At 37.0% G+C, this 21,806-nt stretch overlaps 1 protein-coding gene across 1 annotated transcript; it reads left to right on the forward strand.

The window, feature by feature from the left end:
• Positions 1-5,476: 5,476 nt before the first annotated feature.
• On the forward strand, positions 5,477-21,787 carry LOC121990444. Its single transcript, XM_042544578.1, has 6 exons — positions 5,477-5,724; positions 5,843-5,987; positions 6,245-6,505; positions 20,572-20,653; positions 20,954-21,150; positions 21,307-21,787. Exons 1-6 carry the CDS (start codon positions 5,525-5,527, stop codon positions 21,547-21,549), a joined length of 1,128 nt encoding a protein of 375 aa, XP_042400512.1. The 5' UTR covers positions 5,477-5,524; the 3' UTR covers positions 21,550-21,787.
• The last annotated feature ends 19 nt before the right edge of the window (positions 21,788-21,806 follow it).

The following is a 21,806-nucleotide window of genomic DNA, read 5'->3' on the forward strand; positions in this document are numbered from 1 at the left end:
GAAAGGATGATTTCTGCTGTAATCAAAAGTTAACACATGATATACTAAAGCATATGTTGTTCATGTCCAGTTAATAGCATAGATCAACCAATTCCTAATGGTCACTGTAAAGAGCTTCTACTGTAAACCCAAGCCACAATTGCTCTTCACGCAATGTGCCACGACAACAGAAGGAAATAGGAAGAACAATGCTAGCTTCCATACAACCCGAACATGCCAACTAAAATACTAAGTGCAAGCCTGAGGAACAATTCCTCATGCTCTACACGAAGCTTTACATGGACTGTAAAACTTAAACTATAAAAATTCGAAACCATAACACTCTACACGAAACAGAGCATGATCATCAAGGTCACAACCTAAAAACAAATACTTCTTAAACATGCTGTGCTTAGCAAAGAAAACCCAACCGTAATGCTTAAACGAGTCAATGAGAATCTGTTCACGCTCAGCAAGGAAAAGAAGGAAGCAAAATTTCGGAACTACTCCTACCACAGGTGAGTAGTACTTACCGGGATTTGCTTGGACTTACAACCGAGAAGAGAAGAGGCTTCTAGGGTTCCGACGAGACTCGAAATCGCAGCGCCTTCTTCGCGTCTATGTGCTCTCCACGTCGAGAAGATCACGAGAATGTGAAGGATTCTTGGAGACAACCCTCCGCCGACCGCCGGAGAAGAAACTAGGGTTTCTTCGGTTTCGCCCGAGAAGAAATGGCGCACGCGAGGAGGAGAAGAAATGAGATTTTCCGGATTCGGGAAAAATTTGATCTTCTTAAACTAGGGTTTCCATTATACTATACCTTAAATATATTTCTCCTCATACTTGGTTAACAAAGGGTGCGCAGCCCAGTTGGTTGGCTGTGTCCGGTTAGGTTGGGTTCGGCCGGAGGTCTTGGGTTCAAGTCTTATTTTTAATGATTTTTTGGTCAAAACTTCTTTCTTTTTTTAAACATACTAAACGACCTCCAAAAATTACGTAAAAATACTCTAAAAATTTCTAAAAATCTCTAGCATATTTTAAAAGTATTTCTAAATATTTTTAAAGACATTTAGTACTCGAAATAGGAAAAATTGGGTCGTTACAGGCAGCATAAAGACTGTTGAAGAGTCACAGAGAAGTGGAGGGGATCGTCTTCGCCGTCGGCGGAGGAGGCGTCAGGGTGCTTCTCGGTGAGGGCGCGGTGGGGGAGTTGCGGCTGGCGGTTGAGAAGGCGACATATGTTTTTTGGCCGGACGGATCTGTAATAAATGATCACACAACCAAACTCAACATCCCAAACAATGTATACAATCAAGTCCACACAAATCTAGCACTAAAAACAACTTACCCTCGAGCCATATCTAATATCTCTCTCGGAGGGCTCGGGAGGTTATTGTGGCGGTGAGCTGGGACAGAGGAATAGGGCAATGCCAACACTAGAGTAAAGATCGGTTAGAGCAAACCTGGTTCGATCGTCGAAGCTGCGATGTGTAGAGAGGCGTCGCAGGAGGTTAGATCTAGGGTCCAAACCCCTCTTAACCGGAGATCCACCAATGCAGGGTCGGCGACTCTAGGAGAAGAGAAATCTCTGGATGGACTCCAGTGATCAGTGGAGAAGAGCCTTAGCCGGCGGTGGACGCTTGGTGCTAGCGCGATCGATTTCCTCGTGGCTCCGGCGTCGGGGAAGAGTTAGGGCTCGGCGACGGCAACTATGGCGTTGATCGGAGCAAGGCACGACTCAATGAGGCTTCAGCCGGCGTTGAGTAACTCTTGGTTGGTGGTTATGTATGCGGGGAGAAGAAGTATCGGCGTCGATAGGCGGCGAGGATCAGCGTCAGGTTGGGAAGGAGGGGAAAGGGGAATCGGCAATGGTGACCTAGCCTCACGCGAACAAAAAAACTCTTTGTTCATGAGTTTTTTTTCGTGAAGTTAAAAAAAACTATTATTTTTTTGGGATTTAACAACATTCAATAGACAACAGTTTAATAAAACTGTTGTATATTATCATGTAAGCAACGCTACAAGACAACAGTTTTTTAAAACCGTTGTCTTTGACATACATTAGACAACAGTTTTTTAAAAATCGTTGTCTTTGACATACATTAGACAACAGTTTTTTAAATACCGTTGTCATTTAAAAAAAATTATGGTGAACAACAACGGTTTTCAATAAAACTGTTGTTAAATGGCAAAAAGACAACAGTTTCTTGAAAAACTGTTGTCTATTAGGTGTGGTTAAATCTAAAATTTCTTGTAGTGGGACGTCCAGTGTAACCCTTCTCTCTCTCTCTCTCTCTCTCTCTCTCTATATATATATATATATATAGTTTTGTTGTCCCACACATCTTACATCGCACACCTTGTGAGTACCTCAAAATAAATTTTGTGCTTAATACTATAACCCAACCCCTAAATCCTAAAACAAAATCCTAAATGACTAAACCCCAATAAACCAAAAAAAAAAAAAAAACTGGGCAACACATAGTCGCGCACAAGCACGCATCGCGTGTTGCCCAGGATAATATATATAGGGTTTTTATCCAACCTGACTCATCGTGAGCACCTCACGTGCGCGACTGAGTGCGCGGAGCATCCAACATCAAGTTGACCCACATGAATCGTCGAACTGCTAGTTCCGAACTGTGAAACTGTCAATTCCGAATTGTGGTCAGATCTACAAGGGGCTGCAAACCTCATCTTATATACTGATGCGGCGATAAAGGGGGGCTCGCCCAGCACGGGTCAACTGCCGAGGTGTGGAGATCAAAGTCAAGGTGGTCAATGCCTGGGTGTTAAAAGGCTTGCCTACGGTGGTCGAGCAGAGGACGACTACAATAGCCGATCAGGGCAATGAGTGTCCGATCGACAAGAGACTACAACGGTCGATCGGGGCAATTAGTGTCCGAGTGGGCCAAATGTCTAGCTCGGATAATTTGGTAAGATCACTAGACGATCAGTACGGGACGACAGGACATTGAGGAGATTGAAGAGCTTGTCCGATTGGGAGTGACAAACTGCTACACCCAGTCACCACAAGGAAGAGCAGCTGAGGGCGACACAGCGGAGGAGTCCCGACCGAGCGGTTACCCCGCTTGGCCAAGCAGCGAGACTAGTGTCATATCTCTCGATATCTTTTTGGAAGATAATGCCGCTGACATGAGGCATGGCTAACAGGCGGATCGTACGGCGGAAGGTTTACTATCTTGTCAGGGATATGTGATAACCATGATTTTACTGCATTATTTTGATTCATTTATGCATGGTTTTGATGTTGGTTTCATAGTTTAAATCATGGTTACATTACATTTTTGTGCATTGCATAGATTTTGGACTTAATTGCAAATTATAATATTTTTGGTGTTATTTGATGCTAATATTTGATTCTTATTTTGTAGGCATCAAAGGATCTTAGATTTGGATCTATTTGGACCGGAATTGGGCTCGAATCGGAGTTCAAAAGACAAGATCAAGCTTTGGGTCGATTTGGGCCGTTTATCAAGAATAGGAGAGATCTGTACCATCCGTTGAAGATCTGGCCGATCCAACCTAATGGGGAGCAGATCTGAGCCATTGAGGAAGATCCATAAGTTTTGATGCAGATCTGAGTTCATCTAGCTATTGATCCAGCCCGACTTAATCTGGGCCGTTCATTGAATACTGTGCAGATCCGGGCCATCCAGTGATGATCTGATCGATCCGACCTAAGGGAGGGTAGATCCAGACTCTAGATCAAGATCAGTACCTTTAGATCAGATTTTGGGCAAACTTTCACCGTTGATTTAGCTCCAAATCAATCCCAGCCGTCCGTTCAGATCCAGATCTGATTCAAAACAGAAGCTACAGTACCCAGCTTCCTTCGTCGACTCCACAGCGCGCAGCAGCTTCGTCTCCGCGGCGTTTCTTCGGATTCCGACCCCTTTCCTTCTCATATCGATTTCTCAAGCTTCAATCTCGGTGGAGAGATTCTCGGCGGCATCATCCCGATCTTCTGGAGCCATTGGAGGGTGTTCTCTCCGGTGGAATTTGGCTCGCGGCATCTCCCTTTTCCAGCTCGATTTGGAGGTGGTCTTCCAATCGACGGCTCCGATTCCCATCAGCAACATTCGGAGGTGGTCTTCCGGTGTTCTTGAGCTTCACTCGACGTTCATCCACGTTCCACAGCCTTCCATCAGATCCAGAGACCAGATTTCAGATTTCGGCCATTCTTGGGGTTTTGGGTTGTTTCCAGCGTGTCGGGGGTGGTCCGTCGGCACTTGTGAGCATTCCTCGAATTGATTTGCAGCTTAGAATCTCCACTGAGGTACGAAATTGGGTGGTTTCGATTTTGGTACTCTTGTGTGACGGCAAGAGTATGAAGTTTGTGAGTTGATTGTGAGATTGGATTGGTTAGGGTTTAGTTCACTTTTATTATTGTTTTGTAACTTAGAACAGATTACTTTTATGTTTTGTTATATTTTTATGCATGTAGTTAGCATTTCTTTCCTTGTTGAAGCTTAGTTTAATTTTAATTTGTTACTTGGTTAAGTGTTTAGAGTTTAAATTCAAGTCAGGGTTTTAATTGGTGTTGTATATCAGATTTATTTGCATCTTGTATTTCATTCCTTAGTTTAAGAGTGTGTCAATGATTTAATCTCAATGTAGGAGTGACAATGCGTTAAGGTTTGATTGTTGGCACATAGGTAGGTTTTAGTTATGCTTTAGATAAATTTCTTAATTGCTGTGTTTTTCCTCTGTTAGATTTAGATTTAAAGCTTTTAAACCCCCAACCCCATTTTTATATCGAAAACCCCCCAAAAAATAGGAATAAAAGACAATCCTAAATTACATTCTACCGTTGGTTCCTCGGATCGATCCTGGGCTCGTTACTACAACATTATTGTGAAATTAAGGGGTTCAGTTAAATATACATTTGTACAATTTGATTAGCGGATGTGACAGATTTTGGCTAGTTATCAATATGCATGCCCTGTTAAGATATGGTGTCAGAGGCACTTTCCTGACAGGTCCTTTTATAGAACACATTAGAGAACATGTCAACGCCTCGAGAAGAATGCACCTCGTCCACCAAAGCTCTACATAAAGTGGGATCCAAGTACCGGTAGAGATATGCGTTATTCGCTGTTTGCGCTTGCATTACTGTTGCTCCGCTTTCTTTTACAGTTTCAGTGACTAACTTCAGTGTCAGAGGGCCAATGTCGGGGACCCTTTCCTGACTCACAGAGCGGGACACGATCTATATTCAGTCAACGAGTAGTGACATCTCTAATTTTCCACCTTCCCATTTTTTGGATAGGATCATGTACTATATTGAGAATTTATATTTTGCATATATTATATTTTAAAATTTTACAAATTATATATTAAGAATAATTAATTATAGATTATATTTTTATAATTTTTTGAAACTAAAATAATAATATAAAAAAAGTACATAAAATTTGTTCCAAGCAAAGAATTAAACTTGCCTCTCGCGGGAGGCCAACTCCTCTTCGCGTATTCTGTGCTCCATTTTTCTCTTCCAACCTTTCAATCTCTCCTCATTTTGATGATGGCGGCACTCCGCATTCTTCCTCCGGGTTCACCGCGAGCACTTCTCGCCTTCTCCAATTTCTTCCACGGAATCTCTGCCAGCGGTTGGGCAGCGGCCGTCGTGCTCATCTTCCTCTTGTGGAAGCTCCTCTTCCCCCAACGCCGACCTCCCGTCTATGGAGCTACGTGGCCTTCGTCGACCTCCATGAGAACTAAGTTATACTTCTTTGGCTCCCCTTTTGTTGGTATTATTGTTGCATTTGGTTCCAGTTTGATGCCTGAAAAGGGCTTCTTTCTAAATGGATAGTCTTCTTGATGTTCTCAACTTCCGCAGGATTTGTATGCTCATAACTGATGCCGATCTGAGAGATTTGAAGCTTAATCTTGGCGGAAGGCTCGGCGGGAATGAGATCTGGGAGGACGTGATCGACAAAAGAAGTGATCTTGTGTCCTACAAAGCGAAGTTCTGCCGGCCAAAAGTATGCCATTATAACTCATTTAATATATATAGATGTTTGCTTTGTAGCCCATCTGCTTTCGGGTTTGGGTAATGTTTTGTCTGTTTGTCAGGGTAAAAATTTCTCCTTTCCTCTTAATTATTTCTGACTACTTGTGATGTGAAATCACATTTTAGTATGTTTAGGATTTAGGGTTTAGGGTTAGCATTAGAATCTTCTACTTCATATTGTGGAATAACTATCCTCCTGACTGACATTTAATGTGTGCGTGGTTTCAGAATGGGCCGCTGAAGTATTTTAGTGTTGCAACGTTTGAGAAATGTTCAACAGAGCTTCTGAGAGATTTCTACATGGACAATCAGTACAGGAAAAAGTGGGACAAGATTTTGATCCACCATGAGTGTCTCCAAGTAGATGAGCATAGTGGGACAGAAGTTGGACGTTCCATAAAGAAGTTCCCTATCTTGAAACCGAGAGAGTATATTTCAGCATGGCGTATGTGGGAAGGAAAAGACAAAACCTTTTATTGCTTCACCAAGGTATGGAATGTATTTCTCATCTAACAAGCTACTATTACATCAATTACAGCAAAGCAAACTATAATTCTATTTAAATTTTAGTAAAGCAAAAATGTCATGCGGCAATTTATATTTAAAAAATAAAACTGAAAGATATATAAAAAAAGAAACTGCTAAGGCAAGTAGCCTCTGTAACATAGGGTGATAATTCAGCCTTTCACATAGACTAGTCCGGTTTTACAACTCGAGATATATACAATTAAGCATTGAATAGTGAAAAGTTCAGTAGACCAAAAATCATAGTCAACAATTTATCAAAGGGCCCATCAAAGTTTACCGAATATCCAAAGGACGCACTATACTTGGAAATTTACAAAAGGATGCATCTATAGTGACGACATTATAGGGCTTAGAATAAAAAAAAATGAATATGAAAAAAAAGTAAAAAAATATTAGGAGGGAAATGAGCTAAAGTGTTTAATCACCCTATATGGCTTAAAATCTAGAAAAATAAATATGCAAAGATTCAATGAAACACTAGGAGTGAAACGGTGTTCGTTCGACACAAATTCGATGACTTTAGGACCATCAAATACTTTCGGCCAAAAGTACTTGATAATCTTGTGGATGAAGACAAGTGACAGTCTCCTCTATAAGTCTATAAGTGCAACAATAAAAATTTCAAAGCCCAATTTTTAATCTGACATACTTTGAAAAATGACGTGTCTATTTGGAAAATAATTTAAAGGCCAACAATTCCAAATTTAAAAGTCAAAGTTTGGGAAGGCGAAGAGTGTTAGTATTAGCCCTAGTACCAATTATGAGATGATTGTAAAGGGCTCATTTTGTATCATATTTCATTATTAATAAAAGATAAAGTTGGTTATTATATTTATTTCAGTTCAATGCCGATTGAATAAGTATAATAATGTCCTTGGATAGTAGGTTCTTATCTACAGCATATTAATTGGTTGAATTGATAGTGAGATATTGTAGATATACATGAAGCACTCCTCTTAACTATTCCTATTCAAGCATTAATATACAAGGACAATATTAATGCGTTGAGACTAGCATGTAGGTCAACGGATGACTTGATCTCACAAGTCATGGATATGAGATATCAGGTTGACACATGGGTATATATTAGAGAATATATACTAAATGACCCGCCATGAGAATATTTCATGGATCATTATATGAGTGTCATAAACATTCTCATGTAACTATTGGTATGAATAGTCCTTAGACCTGAAGTCACTACGGTTCCCTACATAAGGAGTTGTGTACTTTGGTATCGACAAACGTCACCTGTAACAAGGTGGAAAATAAAGTCGATCATAGGGTATGCAATGAATTATGCGGAGGGATGTGAGTGATGTAGAGGGGATCTATCCCTTCCATATGACGGAAGCGATATCTGTGGGCCCCTTGATTAGTAGGACACAAGAAAGCATGACCATGCACAAATGAGTCAATATGAGATATTGAGTTTATTTGATTGAGTGTGTCTACTTAGAAGATCAAGAAACACAAAAGGTTGATAAGAGGATGACACGGTCTATGCCTTATTGATCAATCTAGATATCAAGGATAGAGGGACCAAGTCATACAAGATAATAGCCACGGATAGGTTAGGTCGGATCTCGACTTTCTCGTTACTTGGGTAGCAATGATGCCTTGCTAGATGTCACTCATTGCTTATGTATCTAAATGTTGATTTGGATACATTGTCAACGTTACGAGAACCTATTGGGTCACATACAAAAAACAAGTAGATTTCGAGATGGGTTCATATGATGAATCATTGGATTAAGTCTAATCCGAATTGGACTTATTGAGTTAAACTCAATTGGATCTAATTATTGGATTGAGTCCAATTCAAACTAGACTCAAGGAGTCAATACAAATTAATGAAATAGTGATTCATTATATTTGAAATTGCATGAGATCAATTGAGTAAGACTCGATTGAATTGGACTTGAGTTAGACTTAAGTGGATTAGACTTGCGTTGGACTCAAGTGAATTCATTCACTAAGAGGATTAATGGAGATTAATTTATTGAATTTCAAATTTCAATGAATCATTCAATTTTCGAAATTAAATTCAAAATGAAGAGGTTCAAATGTGGTCCTTAATGGAGTGTAAATATTCATTAATGCTCATTAAGTATTTTCATTGGATGAAAATAAACATTTTTTTCTCTCATTTTGGGGTACTTCTTCATTCTCCTTCCTCTTCTCTTCTCCTCTAGTCCGAGACCTCCTATCAAGGTTGCTAGCACAACCTTAGGTGGTTGCCTTCTCCACTTGCGAGTTTGTGAGACAAACGAACACTTGTTCGTGTGGATACCATAGAGGCGCGAACATGTGATTGTGCTGAGATCCAAGCTGTTTGGAGTTTGTGTGCACGCATCAAAGGTATACTATCATGATATAAACTTAGTATAGATTGTAACATGTCTTTCCATTCGCATGGATCTTCTGGAGGAACTAGAAGTTTTCTGCTGCACTTAAGCGTGTTTGGCGCCCTAGTTCCTTACAAAGAGTTGACTATGAACTCTAGTAGTTCCAATGTTTGATAGTCAAAGTTTAGGAAATTGAGGCTCCAATTAAAAGAGTCTTTAATTTAGTCACGAGTTTAGTTAAAGTATATTTATGAGTTATATATGTTTTCTATGTTCGAAAAATTCACGTAATAAATATGTGTGTTTGATTTGTATTGCTAAGATATGAAATAGATGCAATCTACTTATGGTATGATGCCTAGATTTCTTAGGTGTGAATTTTGAACCCTTAAAATTCCTGTATGTTTATTTGCATGCTAGATTGGACTAGTGTGTGTATCGGTTGTTCTGTGCTTCCTTCATGACAGCCCCCACAATTTTTAAATGGAATGTTGGAATCCATGGATGGGTAGTATGGTGCCCATAGCCTTTAATTTTGAGTCTCCATTTCTGCCATGTGTTTACAAGTACTGGCTTGGTGCCCCAGCTACTTTTATCCATTACAATATCTTGGAATGTATTTGAATACAACTCCCAAGTGCACTTCAACACCAATTGGTAAGGTAATTGGGACATTTTGCACAAGTGGTTTGGGTATCAACCTTCATAAGGAAACACATGTGATTTGAGCCTTGCTATGAGTTGTTAATTGATCATAATAGAGGAGGGGCTTACTTATACAAGAGGTGATCATGCTCAGTGCCTTATTGGTCCAACAGTCCACCGGTAACCCATGGAATTGGATAGTGGTACGCGATAGAATTATCCTTCTCTAAACAAGAAGATACTTAGCATAGTCTTGAAGTGTATGGGGTAGCTATAAATCATATGGGCCCCCCATTTAGAACTCTGCCTCTAGCTACTTCTATCTCAAATTTGAAGATAATCCATTCACTTTGATGAGTTTAGTGTTGGAATTAATATCCCTTATGGTGGGCTTACATGTAATTTAAGACTTGTGATACCGAAATCCGTTAAGTGATCTAATTTAAGGTTATTGGGTATCGGGTTATTGGATGTGAAATTCGTATGTGTAGAACACATTATCCATATCCGTTATCATCTATGGGTTGATAATGGATGCCCACTATATATAGGGTTAGTCCCCAAGGGTTTAGGGATCTTGACCTAACTTCTTGTTCCCTATCGATAAGAAGTTTTGCAGCGTCGTCACCCCTAATTCCCTTGGAAGATCTTCTCCCTTTGCTTCTGCTACTTCTTTGTCCTCAGGGATTTCTGGATTACTTGGACGACGCTAAAGACAAGGATGACTCTTCAATTAGATTCCTTGTCGCTATTTATTTATGCTTTCAATTGCTATGCCATGATCCGATGAACTAGATCTATGTTTCATGTTGTTTTATCTCTATTTGATTTCTTTATTTGTTCTTAAAAATCATGAGGTTAGGGAAAACATGAAATCAATTGGTATCAAAGTCTTGGCTTTGTTTCGTCGTTTTCTATGGCTATACAGTTTAAGTTTTCTCTTTGATTTGTTGTGTTAATGCTAGATTAGGTTTCACTAGTATATACCATGTTTGATCATTGAAAACTCTTGTAGAAGAAAACCTAGGAAAGGCTTAGGTTATTGAGTTTTCGTGTTTTCGTGAAGAACATAAATAACAGCGAGCGAACTGCCACTTTCTTTATTGAAAACCACCACCTTTGATCTAATGTTAGGTCAAATCACAATGGTGTAATCGATTGTCTTGGTCGACCAATCGATTACCGAGCCTAAATTACGAACAAAACCGTCAAGAATCGATTAACTTAATCGATTAGTTTGTCCTAATCGATTGCTGTGGTTGGACAATCGATTGCCTCAACGAAGATCGAATACACAATTGATTTTAATCGATTACAGGTTCGATCATGGTTGCCTACTCGATAGGTGATTTTCACCAATCGATTGAATGCTTTAAAATCGAACATAGAAATGATTGGAATCGATCGGTCAAACGATTAAAGTTATCTTGATCAATTAGGAATTTTCCAATTGATTAACAACTTTAAAAGATAAATTATCAATCAATTGGAAACAATTTCCAATCAATTAACAACCTTGTGCGTGAGAATGCAATCTATTGAATTTAATCCAATCGATTAAATGGTATAAAAAAAATTGCATGCAGAGTTTTCTACGTAAAAAGAAAGGTGAGAATGAAATTAAATATAAAGATGCATGCAAACAGAAATAGCATTCTCACATGATTATGCCAATACGGAAATTGCATATAGTAGACTTTTAAATCGATTGAGGTAATTGATATCATTCAATTGTCATAAGGCATCAATCGATTAATAAGTCTAATTTTGAGCTATTAAGGCTGATTAAGTAATTATCTATTCGGTTCAAATATGGGTTGTTAAAGGCCGCCTCCGACACACCTGAGGTGCGAGGCGCACAAGGAGCAATAGCCAACGCCTTTGGGAAAGTGAGGCAGTTGTCATTAAGGCGCGCACCTGGGTGCGACTAGGCGCGCCTTTGCACCTCACCTGAGCCGCAAACGAGGCACGCCTCTTGAACATCTTCTGGATTTTTCTTTTTTTTTCCCTTTGAAAAAATGTTTTTAACCTATTTTTCTTTGCTCCAAAAGCGTTTCATCTGGTTTAGAATTAGGGCACAAAGTAAAAAGATGAAAGGGAAGAAGAAAACGAATGCAAGAAGGAGAAAGAGAGGTACTCACCTGAACCTGAGCCTCCCCGGAGCATTTTCGGCTGCTGCCGCTGTTGCCTGAGTCGTGTCACCCTACCCATCAACTGGTATGTGTTTTTCCCTTTTTTTTTTGTTTTTCTATTCTTTTTCTTCTCTTCTTCTTTTCCTTCTGTTTCTTCTTTTTCTTCTGTTATCTTCTTTTCTTCTTCTTCTTTTCTTCGTTTCAGTTTTTCTTCCTTTTCTTCTGGTATCTTCTTTTCTTCTTCTTCTTCTTCTTTTTCTTCTTCTTTTCTTCTTTTTCTTCTGGTATCTTCTTTTCTTCCTTTTCTTCTTCTTCTTACCGAGTTGCTGGTACATGTTCTTCTTGTCGCTGTCTTGTTTTTCTATTTTTTTGTCCTATTTTTCATTTTTCTTGCTGGTATGTGTTCTTCTTGCCTAATAATTTCTTTTTACATATTGAAGTATATTATAAAAATATTGATTTTATTTTGTTTTTGATTTCTCATGCTATTTTTTTGTTCAATTATCATGGAAGGTAGTAGTGGTGCTCCAACATATGCATCAAAAGATCTGACATGGAATTATTTTCAAAGAATTAATTCGGATAACAAAAATGATTTGAGTTGTAACTTTTATCAAAAAAGTTGCAAAAAGGGGTATCTATTATGCAAAACAACATCTTGTTGGGGGGTTCAAAATACTACGACTTACAAAAGATGTCTGCCTCATGTACGTGAAGAAATTAAAATTTTCATGGAGAAAAAGTTTGAGAAAAGTAATCTTTCTAAACTTGCAGCATTGGACTTTGAGGATGTAGACCCTCTTGGTGATGATATTGATATAGATGATATTGAAGCTAAAGCTACGTCACCTACAAATATAAGTACAAGTTCTAGATTAGCGGATATGCAAAAAAGGCTAAGATAAATAGGTCCAATGGATACGTATTTTGCTCTTAATGTGCAAAAAAATGTTGAAAGTAGAAAGGGTAAAGAGAGACAAACTATGATAAATGAGGCATACAAGAAAGAATTGAGGGAAAAAGCTTGTATGACCATAACTGAGTGGATGTATGATGCGGCAATTCCTTTTAATGCCATTAACTATTCAAGCTTCAAAAAGATGTTGGGCTTGGTTGGCCAATATGGTGTAGGTCTAAAAGGACCTAGTTATCATGAGGTGTGGGTTCCTTTTCTAAAAAAGGCTGTTGATAGTGTGACAAATGATTACATTAAGTCGTGTGAAACAGAATGAGCTAAGTATGGTTATAGTTTAATGGTAGATGTAGATGACATTGATTAATTTTTTAGTGAATTTTCTTAAAGGTTCAATTTTCATCAAATCGGTTGATGCTTCTGATTATGCAAAGACGGGAGAGAAAATATTTCAGTTGCTTGATCGATTTGTGGAGCGTGTAGGAGAAGCAAATGTTGTTCAAGTTGTTATAGATAGTGCAAGTAACAATGTGCTTGCTGGTAAGAATCTATTTAATTCTTTCTTATCAATATAATTTTATATATGTTAAACTTATCTAGTTTCTAACTTCTTTTTGTAGGAAAATTATTAGAAACAAAACAGGTCACACTTGTATTGGACTCCTTGTGCCGCTCACTGCGTTAACTTGATCTTAGAAGATATTGGGAAATTGTCTGATTTTAAAGCAACATCGAAGAAGGCAATGAGTGTGAATGCCTACATTTATGTTCGCCTAGGCATGGTAAATATGTTGAGGCAATTCATAAGACAAAAAGAGCTTTGTCGGGCGGGTATCACAAGATTTGTTACTGCTTTTCTCACTATTGAAAGGATGCACCTACAGAAGCAAAAGTTAAGAAAAAATATTTATTTCAAAGGATTAGACAGAGAGTAAATGGGCAAAAGACAAAAAGAACTTTGTCAAGCAGGTGTCACAAAATTTACTATTGCTTTTCTCACTCTTGAAAGGATGCACCTACAAAAGCAAAATTTAAGAAAAATGTTCATTTCAAAAGATTGGACAAAGAGTAAATGGGCAAAAGAAGTTGCGGGGAAGAAGGTGGCTAAAATCATCATGACACCTAGATTTTGGAGTAGCGTTGTGCATATTTTAAAGATATATGACCCTTTAGTTCGTGTTCTAAGATTGGTTGATGGCAAAAGAAAACCTATGGGCTATATTTATGAGGCTATGGATAGGGCAAAAGAAACAATTTTGAAGGCCTTTGAAGAGAAAGAAGAGAAATACAAAAAAGTATTTGAGATCATTGATAAGAGATGAGAATACCAACTTCATCGGCCTTTGCATGCTGCAGGACATTATTTGATTCCAGAATATTTTTATTTATATACGGATTCAAATATCTGTGGAGAAGTGGTGAATGATTTGTTTGAAACTATGGAGAGATTGGTTTCAAGAACTGCTGGACAAGATAAAATCACTATTTAGCTCTCTATATATTGAAAAGTAGAAGGGCTATTTGGAAGGAATGTGACAATTAGACATAGAATAGTATTATCTCCAATATAATAGTGGGAATGCTATGGAGCAAATACTACAGAATTGCAAAAGTTTGTTATTAAAGTGCTTAGCCTCACTTGTAGTGCTTTCGGCTGTGAATGCAATTAGAGTGTATTTGAGCAAGTATGCAATAAATGTATAGTACTATTAGTATGTTACTTTTATAAGTAGAAAATATTCTTTGTTATTTTATTATACTTATTGCGATTTTTGACATTTTACAGATTCACAGCAAAAAGCTCAGCAACGCTTAAATAATTTGGTATTTGTGAAATACAATCGTGCCTTAAAACTTCAGTATAATGCATGTGATCAGATTGGCGCCATCTTTTGGACATATATTGATGATAGTAATGAATGATTAATGGGTAGAATGAATGGAGAAAGTGATAATGAAGAAGATGAGTTGGTTTTTAAAGGTGATGACTTGACATGGGATGTCGTTGCTAGGGCTAGTGGAGCTAAAGAGCCTGAATATTGTACTAGAGGAAAAAACATTGCATCCATGGCCTCTAGTTCACGTGCTAGGTCTAAACAAGTCGAGAAGGGAAATACATCTTCCTCTATTATGACAAATAATAAATCTAATGCTTGCTTTTCAATAATTTAAACATTGAAAGAAGAAATTGAAGATGTAATTGAGTATCGGATTGTGTCAGAAAAAGGGGGTGGTTATAAGTAAAAGTTTAGGAAGTTGAAGAGTCAGCTATAAAGTCCAACACTTCCAATGTTTGATAATCAAAGTTAAATTGGAGTTTCAATTAAAAGAGCCTGTCTTTAATTTAGTTAAAAGTTTAGTCAAATTATATTTTATGAGTCATGTTTTCTTTGATTGAAGAATCTGCTTACTAATATTAATATGTATGCTGTATTGCTGGGATATGAAATAGAAAAGTGAGTTAAGAAATTGTTCCAACTTATTTGATGCTATCTCCTTATGCTGTAATCCCTAGAATTCCTTAGTTGTGATGTCTAAGTTCCTACGACCTTTCTATACTTCTTTACCAATCAATTTCATATCCTACTCCATATATACCTTCAAACAATAAAGCTCTCTTCTTGTGTTACATCACCTATAGGTCTCAAAATCTGGAAAAACAAACATAACAACACTCAGAGAAATACTAAGAGTATAGCAATGTCTATTTAGCACAAATCTGAACCTTCTAGGGTCGTCAAAAGCATTGAAAGACAAATTGATCAAAGGGGGGCAAGCTTGATTAAACCTAGAGTGAATATCAAGGTTAGGAGTAGAAAATTTCCAAATTTAGAAGTAAATTTATTTTAAAAAATGCTAAATCCTTAAGACTATTAATGTATTGTTTGAGATGCTATAAATTTTTTAAGTAGATAACAAGTATTATGAAATTGTTGTTTAAGGACTAACCTACGTAAACAACATCTATAACTTTGGGACTAGTTTTATCCTTTTTGGCCTCACGAATATTTATCTTTCACTCTAAAATATTCCATTTTGTATAAATTTTCCATGTTTTATGGCCTTATCCTATTATCTTTTATTGGAATTCTATTTAGAAGGTATCATGTAGATAGAAGGATTTTCTCCCACAAGTTTTAAGGTGCAATGGAACAATTGTTGGATAATGTAATATCCTTACTATACTTCATAAATTGGTGACCCTTCGGGGGTTAGTGGCAATAATATTTTAGTGTAATAAAATGAGATAATAACAGAAGCACACCAGACGATTAAAGTGGAAAAACTCCTTGACAGATAAGGATAAAAAACTCAGGTAGAAAAATAATCCACTAATTAAATAAGAGAGAATATATATATTTTTCTCCTTAATCACTATGTGCAAGTGATAAAATAAGTATCAGGCTATTAGATTGAATCAAAACAAGAATGCCTTAATCTAGAGGTGCACTATTGTTTTTGATCTTCAAAATCAAGGCAAATCTTAAAACCAATCTCTTTCTCTAATAATCTTTGATGGTCGTAATCGCTTCTAGTGATCTATTCACAAACCACTGAATCATCTCAAACTCTAGAACATTCTTTGAGGAAAATAGTCTTGAAACCCTCTAAAACTCCCTTGGGATTGTTCTTGTGTATGAGTCGTGCATTAGTTGTGTTTACATGTGGGTTGTAGTTGACCACATCTCATGATTTTTCTCTCTCATGTATTTGCATGAGAGAAGTTGGGGAAAAGGTTCCCCTTTCATGTCATTAATATGTTTTGATACATGGACATTCTACTGAGATCAATAACACTCATAGGATCATATAATCTACATTCTTTTTCTACATAAAACTCAAAACTTGAAGAAAACATCTTAACCATACTGTTTCCTTGCAAGCCTTAGTTGTTGCAATATATTGTGATAATAATGAATCATAGTTTTTCAACATCGACTGCCAAGATACCTCTTCTCCCTTGCAAAAATAAAAAAATATCTTAAAGTGAACTTCCACCCATCTAAGTCTACAATCATTTCTGAATCAGTGGTAGTGCTCAAGAATTATTTTTAACACCCATAAAGAATAATGCTAAGTTTAATGTGTCTCTCAGGTACCTAAAGATCCATTTAATTGTGATCCAATGCATCTTCGCAGATATGAGAGAAATTTCTCACAACTCTAACTGCATATCTAAGCATTGGTATGGTACTAACCATAGCATGCATAAGTGATCAAATTGCAGAGGAACATGAAAACTTTTCCTTTTTTTTTTTGCCTCTGAGATGGACTAATTGTTTTGGTTAGTTTGAAGTGACTAGCCAGGAAAAGTATAGATTGCTTTACCATCCTTCATGTTCAACTAATTTAGTTCACGTTCTACATACCTCTCTTGTAGAAGTCACAACTACCTAGCCTTTTTATCTCAATCAATTTGTATACTTGCCAGGTGTTTGATCGATGTCAGATTCTTCATATCAAATGACCAAGCTTTCAACTAGCCAATCATGCCCTACAATCAACACACAAGCAACATAGGGCAATAAAATAATGAAGTCACCTTGTATAAATAATCTAAAGTATTTAGATGGATTAATATTTGCTCTATGGTAGTCCAAGTTGAGTACACAAGAATTGAACTTCTTATAGCACTACCTGGAAGCTTGCTTTAGACCATACATGTTATTTTAACCCTACAAATCATGCTGCTTCATTGAACGTCAAATCCTATAGTTGCTCCATGTAGATCTCCTCAATGTTATCTTGTCGGAATACAATCTTTACATCAAGCTACTGAAGCTCAAGATTCAAGGTGACCACTAGACCCAATACTTTTAGAATCGATTTCACCTTAACAACAGGAGAGAATACTTTTATCAAAGTTGTATTCTTGTAGTTACTAGAACTTTGTATTTGATCAACTTGCTATCTCTTTTCAACTTGAGCACCCACTTGTTCTTTAAAAGCTTTCTACACAAGGCAACTCAACTCAATTTTATGCATTATATACTTGTACAGATTTCATCTTCTCTTGCACAACTTGTATCCATAGATCTCTATATGTGCAAGATTATTCCTCCTAGAAACCCTACCTCCCCCTGCTTGGTATATAGGATATACTCTGAATCATTGGATCTAATTGATGGGTGATGATCTCTGATTAAGCTTCCCCTTCTCATTAAGTGCAAGGGTTGCTCCTCTTATTCAACATCTTGCTTGGCTCCCCTTTCTGCATCTCATCATCAATACTAATTTGTACTTGTAGCTTGCAAGTTTTGGAAACACTATAGCTCCATCTGATGAAGTACTTGATGTAGTAGTCTTCTCTGATGTTGATTTACTATTTTTATTTATTTTTTTGCTCAGAACTCCCACTGTAACCTCTATTCCTTCAATACATGAATATAAACCTTGCAACAAAATACCCTCATATATGGATGATTCCTTACTTATCCATGCTCCATGTTAATCAAACTCCTAAATAACTAATGGGAATCTATTCAACAAATAAGTCGTTTTGAACACTCTCTAGAATGGCTTGAGTATAACTTCAACATTTTCAACATATATCTCACCTTTTCTACAAAGATGTACCAGGCTTTGACAATTCATGTTGAATTCAATGTGGGAGTAGTATACCTTAACTCTGTTTTATTACCAGGGCAAAGACATTTTAATTGAGTGTTTGTCTCTCTCAACCTTGGCATGAAAAGCTAAAAGAAATCAAACACTTGGCTCTTATTTTCATAAGTTTATAACCTAAGTGTTTCTAGAAGCACTATTTATGAGTGTGATAATGAACTGATTGCCACACAGATACTCCACCTAAAATAATCAGAGATGTATGAATGCATCACTCTTTTGTCTTCCTTCCTCTCAGATCTGGTCCTAAAGGATACTCTTTACCGCTTCCTAAATAGACAACAAAAACTGAAACTCAACTTCTTTCTTTAGCTAGTAAAAATAAAGGATTGGCTATCCATCTTCTTTCAGTCTCTCACAGTGATACTCTTGTGACACAAACCCAATGTCGATTACATCAACCAAATTTACATTTAACGCAACATGAGCTTTATACAATGTGTGGTGATGCCTTTATGAGTTTTCATTACCCAATTGATGTTGAAACTTCTCTTTATCTAGAATTTTATTAACTAAAATTGATTAAACTGAAATCTGGATTTTCTCTGACGTTTTAAGAATCAAAGTATACATTGTCCCCCAGCTTGGGTCAGCTTGTCGCCTATTCCAGCAATCTTGGCAGCATTGTTGTCAACCAACTTCACCAAAATCTTCCTGTTCATAGGTAGTAAAATATTATTGGAACAATATGGTAGCACTCACAGCTAGGACAAACTAGTATATATAACCGCCTCATCTGTAGATAAAGCGGCAATAGCAAACATGCTCTCATCTTCAGACTCTTTTTGCTTCTATGATTTCTAATTTTTATCGAGCAATTTGCAAGTTCTCTTCATGTGGCTAGGTTTACCACTGGTCTACTGTATCTCTTCTCTCCTTTACTTATCACTTGATGGCCACTTATTTGCAGAATCTTTGATTTTGCTTCTTCCCTTGTGCCTTGCAACAAAACTTCGTGACACCCCATATAGCTCCTTCTCATCTCCTCATTTAACATTTTTCTCTTCATAAGAAGTCAATTAGGTGATGAATTTGGGTATCCCAATTATCTAGGGAGCTTAGAGGCCACAGGCCATGAACATCATAAAAAATCTTGTATAATTTAATTGATTGATAATGCCCTACATAGTATTCAGATGATCGTTGATATTAGTTTCATCCCCTGTACGCTAGAGTGTCTTTATCAGGTATAACTTTTTTTCTCCAATTTTTTTTGGTACAAAGTCTATCCAACTTTGTCCATACTACAAGTGTGTCTGCCTAATCTGCAATGTAGTTGTAGATGTTCTCATATACAAGTCGTCATATGCAATATATATTTGTCTGGGTAATCTTCAATCATCATCACTTTTGTCCTTGGACCTTGCTGAATCAATAATATTGGTGCATAATAATTCTTGCAATGAAGTTTTCATCCTCTTCCAAATGTGATAATTGCTTTCGTGAAACTTATCATTTTTTTTATTGTTCACCTCTATTTTAAGAATAAGCTTTTATACCACCTGTTAAGTTGTGAAGTACCTCTACTATTACTGAATGAAATGATGATGCTTTGACATTTAGTTGAAACAATATTGCAGTAGTTTTTCATGAAACAAAAATACAAGCTCACAAAAATGATTTACATGAAAAAAAATTCTTGAAATAATGGTAAAAGCCCATGAGAGAAAAATAAATCACCAATAAATAGGAGAAAAGTACATAGTTTTTCTCTAGAATTACTATGAGCAGGAGATATAAATATGAACTAGGCTACCAAATTGGAATTAAAGAAGAATACCACTAACTAAATATGATTGGCCCGATCAAGCACGCTTGGTGGCCTCGTAAGTTAGTTGCACAATAGAGCAAGTAAATAAGGCAATCTGGGTGTGTCAAATTAGTTCGAATGAGAGTTCGTTTGATCTGTTTGATGTAGGTAAACTCACAGACACCATCGAAAGGGCTTGAGGATGAGAGCAGAGGGCTCACAGACAAAGGTAGAGGGTGGAGAGAGGAGAGTATGCTTATTGACGAGGGTGGACTTGCATACAGATTAATAAAATGATCTGAACTATGTTTAAAAGGAAGCTATTTTCCAAAAGAGGTCCATATTTTTTGTTAACCAATAGAAATTTTATTTAACAATGATCTTACATCATAGAAAACATTATAAAATCTAAAAACAAAAATATTTTATGTGAAACAAATGGAACCTTAGTTTTAGGCATGAGGTTGCATTATAGTAGTAATATCATGAGAACTGAAATTTAAGATAACTGAGAATGCATCATATAATGAGTTTTCTTTTTTTCTTTCTTCTAAAATGAGTTCGGGCCCTATGTTCAATTTTCTTTAACAATCATTTTGCTATTGCTTGTGTAGAATTGTGAGCATCCTCTAGCTCTACGACAGAGTAAATATGTACGTGTTGATTTTGTTAGATCAGGTTGGCGCATAAGGAAAGGCAAGCTTTCTGTGCAACTTTGTTACATCTAATAAGTAACTTGGCTAAAAGATGTACCTGTTTTCCATTTTTCACTAATCCTCTAATGTCTAGGCTTGCTAGTCTATTTCTTTTGTCAAGTGAAATAACCAGTAACTGCTGAAGTTGGCATCATAACATAGTTTTGATTCCAAATTCCAACAATGCAAGGATCAAATCTTTTTGCTTGATCATCACTATTACAAGTTTTTGAATTGTACTTGCTTCAAGTGATGTTAAGATTCTCAGGATACTGTGTCTAACTTTCGTCAAAAGTTGCAGTGCCTGGTAGGAATTCTTGTGAGATAACAATGATGCATCAAGAAGATGCTGGCATCAACATTGAGGTTGCAAAAGTTGCATTTGTCAATGGAATATGGAACTATGTGATGAAGATGAACAGAGCACTCCGTGAATATTCCTACTCCAGGCCAATTCGATCAACATCATGTGCTACCATTCAGAAACTCATTAAAATGGTCAGCTTTAGTAATCCAACTTCAAGCTGTTACTTTTTCCTGTCAAAAGAAACTAGCATTTGAATCATTCAAGCCTTTACAATTCCATGCGAGCATAAAAGATGGTTTATGCATTTGTGAAGATTTTCTACATGCTGATGTTCTTTTTGTGCTCAGGTGCCACCAGATTTCGAGATCAATGGTGAGACAGACAAAAAGGAAGTTGCTGGGAGAGTAGGCAGAATGTTTGGGCAAAAGAAGATGGCTTGTGCTTCCAAGAAGAAATCATTGAGCTCTTCAAAAAATTGGATCAAGAATGGGTTTCTGGTTCTTGGTGGTATCTTCTGTCTATCACGAGGCCGCTCTGCCATTTGCTCTCATCTGGCAGTGGTTTGCATCTTGAAGAAGTTTATGAAATGAAGAGAGGGAATTAGATCCTTGTTCAGAGTCGATCAGACCATTGTCAATCTTATTAACAATGGTGATATTCATAATGAGGGGATCCCGTCATCCATCAACTTATTCAATGAGTGTCTTTCGAAATGAAATGATATCAGTGAGTGAATAGAGCTTTATGGTGCATAGTAGCAGAGTGCAGTTTCCCATTAATTCTACGGAATGAATAAGCATTTGCTAGAAAAGAAAAGAAAATACATTTTCAAATTATTGAAATTATT

Source organism: Zingiber officinale, chromosome 6B, assembly GCF_018446385.1.
Source record: "Zingiber officinale cultivar Zhangliang chromosome 6B, Zo_v1.1, whole genome shotgun sequence".
Lineage (NCBI taxonomy): Eukaryota > Viridiplantae > Streptophyta > Magnoliopsida > Zingiberales > Zingiberaceae > Zingiber > Zingiber officinale.

Coding starts and splice junctions, on each gene's coding strand:
- LOC121990444 (XM_042544578.1), top strand. CDS start 5,525: ATGATGGCGGCACTCCGCATTCTTCCTCCGGGTTCACCGCGAGCACTT. Junction 5,988..6,244: donor CGAAGTTCTGCCGGCCAAAA/GTATGCCATTAT, acceptor GCGTGGTTTCAG/AATGGGCCGCTGAAGTATTT. Junction 6,506..20,571: donor CCTTTTATTGCTTCACCAAG/GTATGGAATGTA, acceptor TTGCTTGTGTAG/AATTGTGAGCATCCTCTAGC.